The following is a 5,149-nucleotide window of genomic DNA, read 5'->3' as shown; positions in this document are numbered from 1 at the left end:
TTTCTACAGTGTTTCATTTTATGTGTGTAAAGGGGGAATGTTACACAATCAGGATTCTACCAAATGTATCCTGCTGAACCCCTTTTCACTCAGTAATATGTCTTAGAGACCCACCTCTGCTGTTCAGTGCAGACATAGCTCTTTTAAAACTGCTGGCTCAGCTGGCACAGTGGCTCACGCCTGTAATCCTAGCACTTTAGGAGGCCAAGATGGGAGGATCACTTCAGGCCAGGAGTTTGAGACCAGCCTGGTCAACACAGTGAGACACCATCTTTATTTAAAGTAATAATAATAATAATAATAATAATAATAATAATAAACCTTGCTGCCTCATCCCAGCCTGGGAAACATGACAAGACCCTGACTCTATGAAAAATGTTTTAAAAAAATTAGCCAGGTGTGGTGGCTGACGTCTGTGGTCCCAGCTGCTTGGGAGGCTGAGGCGGGAGGATTGCTTGAGCCCAGCAGATGGAGGGTGCAGCGAGCTGAGATCACGCCACTGTACTTCAGCCTGGGTGACAGAACAAGACCCATTCTCAGAAAACAAAAAACAAAAAACTGCTGCCTGACGTACCGTATCTTTCACATCTTGTTCAAGCAGTCATTACTGGATGAGTGTTTCAGTTATTTCCCATCATTTCCTATGATAAGCAGCTCTCAGCAAGCATCTCTGTGCCTGTCTCCTTGTGCACAGGCATAAGTGATGTACTGGCTGGTAGGAGATGCTCATCTCTGGTTTTCAGAAGTCTTTGCCAAATTACCCTTCAGAGTCTATGTGTGCGCTTTAGTGGGGAGGGGTGTCCATTCCTGTTCTTTGGTGCTGTTTATTTCTGGTTTCTTTTCCATACTAGCTGCAGAGTGGAAAGGAGCCAAGGGGAGGGAGAGAGAAATCCGTCTCTAGGTGTTCCAAGGCCCTGGATGTGCCACAGGGCCGGCCTCTCCTCCACAGGCAGTAAATGGCTGCTTTGTTCTTGGGTCCGTCCCTGAGCAGAATCAGAACGCAGAGACCTGTCAAGTGGACAAAAGAAGTTGTGCCCATCATCAAGCCTGGATCCCACGCCTTGACCCGGAGAAACTATTAACTTTGTAGGAGTCGCACACACACCAGTGTGACGGGGCATGGGGCGAGCGCCCACCCCGAACCCTGAAATAATTAAGTTATAAAAAAGAAAAAAACATAACAAAAGAGCCTGACCCTCACTAACGGATGTAAAGGAAAGAACCAAGCTGACTCTGGATCTAGGAGAAGTGGGAGGCGCAAAGGGGGAAAGGGGCTTGGGGGAAACCTAGGACGGAAGGAAGGGGTGTGCAATGGATCAGATCTGGACTGAAGAGGGGGACAGATGGGAAAGGGGAAAGAAAGGAGGGAAAGGAGAAAGAGTGAGGAAGGGGCTGGAGGACAGTGACAAGGTAAGAAGAGGAAGGAGAGGGCTGGAGGAGGGAGGGGTGGCCAAGAGCAGTTTCGGAGGGGTAGGCTGCGTCCCAGTCTGTTTGTGATTAACACGCAGCCTAGTGCAGAATGGAGTAAACAGAAACTTCCAGGCGTCCCCTCCGCCCCTCTCTGAGGCAAAGCAGAAATCAGATGCTCTGTGATTAATCGTGGAGGATTCAGGACACGACCACAAACGCTGTGCGGACTTGAAATTAGCTGCCTTTTCCCAGTCCCCCTGCCAAAATGGGAGTGGGGGGTGGGACGTGAAGGGGTGGGGGCCCCGCCTGCAGGGGGCCAGCATGGAATTCCCCCCGGCAGAGCTGGGAGTGACACTGACAAGCAATCGGCCGCGTCCAGAGCAGCAGGCGGCATCCGGGGGGAGCGGGGCCGGCTGGGGGGCCCCAGGAGGGCTTCCTGGAACCCCAGCTCCATGGCCGCCTGCACCCTGACACAGGCCAGATAAGAGTCCCGGCTGCATTATCAGAGCCCGGCAGGACACTGGCCTCCCTGCACCAGAAGGAAGACTGGGGGCGCAGCAGGTCCTCAAGGCGATCTTCCCAGAGAGCGGGACCCGCGGCTGGTGGCCAGAGTGGATGGACTTTGCCGAGCCCTAGCTCAAGTCCGGGAGTCCCGGGCCAGATGGGGGCAGACGCTTGCTGGCGGCAATAGAGAAAGTGAGGCAGCTGCAAGGAGGGCGGCCGGACTGCACTTGAGTGTCCAGACCTGCTCGATGGTGAGTGTGAAGTGACTGCTTCCCATGTGTGCCGTGACGCCGCCTTGTGTGGACAGACTTCTGGAGCTGGGGGTGACGGGAGGAGGCAGCCCTTCCTCACAGGCCACCTGGAGCTCCCAAGGCCAGAGGAGGGAACCTGGGTTGAGTCTGAGATGGGATGGCGGTATCGTGCTGTGTGGCCTTAGGCAAGTTATTTGCCCTCTCCAGGCCTCCGTTTGTCCATTTCTAAAACCGTGGTTGAACTGGGTGATCTTTAAGAGATTCTCATGATGACAGCTATTCCTTGTGCATCTGCGATAGGCCAGGCACTGTGTAGGCATTTTTGAAGAGTGGGCTGGGGAAATCCCTGTAAGCCCCCTGTGGGGTAGGTATTATTGGTGTCCTCATTGTACACGGAGGAAACAGCAGCTGGGAGAAGCGAACTGACTTGCTGAGGTCACACAGTCCGTCAGTGGCAGAAACCAGAAAAGACCTAGGTTTTTCCGACTTTGCTTTGGCTAAACTCTTCTGCATACCCCCAGTATTCTGTATTCTGTGCTCCATGGTTCTGCAATTATCCCAAGCAGCAGGAGTGAAGGAGAAGGAAGTAAGGATAGAGCATCACCTGCAGGAGGGAGGCAGAGGTGGGACAGAAGGAGTGGCAGGCTGACACCGGCAAGCATCCTTTTACTCTCTAAAGGATGTGTCAACCCAGGGTGGGGGCTGGCGGCCCTGGGATGGGGTAGGGGCTCCAGGCCTGAATGATGAGCGCCCAGTGCAATTTCCTAGATTTGCTGCCTTGTTGTAGGAGGCTCCTGGGGGCATGAGAGAAGAGGGTTAATATGTCAGAGGAGGAGAGAGCTGGGGGCAGGGAAACTGGCATATGCCTCAACTAGGTTTTGTTCCAATTTTATTTTGCCTTTGCAGAAAATCTGTTTCGAATCACTCTGGGCCCGTGCAGCGTTTTTGGATGAAACAGAATTGTGAAATGCGTACAGCGCTTTCCACATGCCTCCCCTGGGGGGAATCACATATTAATATTATCGTAAGCTATTTGCATATATATCCCTGCAGCTGTGGCTGGCAGCAGCCAAGAGATAAGAGACAGATAAAGTCAGCTCGTGTCTCCCTGGCATGGAAAGGGAGGGTGCAGTTTACATTCAAGAGCCAGGAAACACACAGCAGGTGGGGAATCCCTGGAGTTCCAGGCATCAGGCCAGAGTCAAAGGTCCCAGCACCCAGATGTGGCCTTTTTCCTTCCCTTGGAAAATTCCATCATGAAGCAGCTCTGTACTGATCCAGGCCTCCTTTCCTTTCAGGGACTGGCTGTGAACCCCCCACCGCCCACCTTGGGGACGAGTCAGCCCTGAGTCTGTGGTCTCAGCTCTGGGAGCAACTTGTCCAGAAGCTCCCCCAGTCCCATGCAAACCGGGACAATTGGTCACCCTACCCAGTTCCACCCTGGATTTTCTTTGCGACCTTGAGCAAGTCACTTCCCTTCTCTCAGCTTCCTCATCTTTAAAACAAAGGGATTATTTTAGAAAAGCTCTAAAGTCCTCTGCAACCCTCAGATTCCATGAGTCTGGTTGAAGAGCACTTAAGCTCTGAACTGGGTGAGGGTGTCTGAAAGTAAGATGAAGTTTGGAGTGAGGCTGGATGCAGTGGCTCACGCCTGTAATCTTAGCACTTTGAGAGGCCAAGGCAGGCCGATCACCTGAAGTCAGATGTTTGCGACTAGCCTGACCAACATAGCGAAACCTCATCTCTACTAAAAATACAAAAAATTTAGCTGGCCGTGGTGGTGCGTGCCTATACTCCCAGCTGCTCGGGAGGCTGAGGCAGGAGAATCGCTTGAACTGGGGAGGCAGAGGTTGCAGTGAGCTGAGATCATGCCACTGCATTCCAGCCTGGGAAACAGAACGAGACTCCATCTCAAAAAAAAAAAAAAGAAGTTTGGAGAGGAGGAAAATCTCCCCGCCACTTCCCTAGAGAAGTCCAGGATGGCGCTGGAGGAGGCTGGAATGAAGGTGGGCTTGGGGAAAAGGACTGATGGCCTGTGGTACCATCAGCACGCGGGTCAGTTGTAACAACCCGATGGCCCTGCAGCTTCTGAGGAGCCTAATGGGTTGTTGAAAGTGTGTCATGATCTTGTGGCTCAGCATTGTACTGAGTGCTTTGACCCAGAGGCCCACTGGTTGCTGAGGTTTTCCCCATTAGAACCTCCGTGCTCCCCCAGGATCCCCCAGTTCTTCCTGGGGAGCTCCAAAGGGGTATTTCACGTGCCCTCGTGAACCAGTCTCTTGTTTTATTCATCCTTCCTGCTTCCTCTTTCCTCTGGGGACGTTTGGAGATGCTTCCCTGCCCAGCACAGCAGTGCCCACGGTGCCGTCTCTGTAAACTCCCAAAGCTTCCTGCTATTTAGCGCTTGAGATGCCCTGGGTTCTGGGCAGATACGAAGATAATGGCTTCCTCCGCAGTTCAGTGATATTCTTTGCCATGTTGTCCCCACACAGAGGTGTGCTGGAGTCAGCTTGTACCAGCTTGTGAAAGCTGGTTGTCAGATTTTCAGGAATTAGGTGAACGGGTTGCTAAACACAGCCATTGTTAAATATTAAATTATATGAACTTATAATGAAATAAATTGTATGAAAAAACAAAGGTAATCAAGGCTGAGTGTGGTGGCTCATACACATAACCCCGGCATTTTGGGAGACCGAGACAGGAGGATCATTTGAGCCCAAGAGTTTGAGACCAGCCTGGGCAACATAGCAAGACCCCATCTCTACAAATAATTTGAGAAAAAAATAGCTGAGTGTGGTGGTGTGTGCCTGTAGTCCTAGCTACTCAGGAGGCTGAGGTGGGAGGATTGCTTGAGCCCAAGAGGTCGAGGCTGCCATGAGCTGTGATCTCACCACTGCACTCCAGCCTGGGCCACAGAGCAAGACACTGTCTCAAAAAAATAAAAAATAGATAAACAAATAATTAGAATTTTTTTTTTTTTTTTT

General features: G+C 51.7%; 1 protein-coding gene across 1 annotated transcript in view; it reads left to right on the top strand.

Moving 5' to 3' along the window:
• The first annotated feature begins 1,409 nt into the window (after window positions 1-1,409).
• The window catches only part of RIPOR3 (RIPOR family member 3), a 106,797-nt gene continuing 103,057 nt past the window's right edge, over window positions 1,410-5,149 (top strand). The window contains exon 1 of the mRNA XM_017888140.1: window positions 1,410-2,165. Coding sequence (XP_017743629.1) covers window positions 2,163-2,165 — 3 coding nt within the window. The 5' untranslated portion in view covers window positions 1,410-2,162. The remainder of the gene's footprint in view (window positions 2,166-5,149) is intronic.

This window comes from Rhinopithecus bieti, unplaced genomic scaffold, assembly GCF_001698545.2.
Source record: "Rhinopithecus bieti isolate Rb0 unplaced genomic scaffold, ASM169854v2 scaffold_15834, whole genome shotgun sequence".
In the NCBI taxonomy this organism is placed as follows: Eukaryota; Metazoa; Chordata; class Mammalia; order Primates; family Cercopithecidae; genus Rhinopithecus; species Rhinopithecus bieti.
The sequence above is the reverse complement of the archived record's forward strand: the minus strand, read 5'-3'. Positions and strand labels throughout refer to the sequence as shown.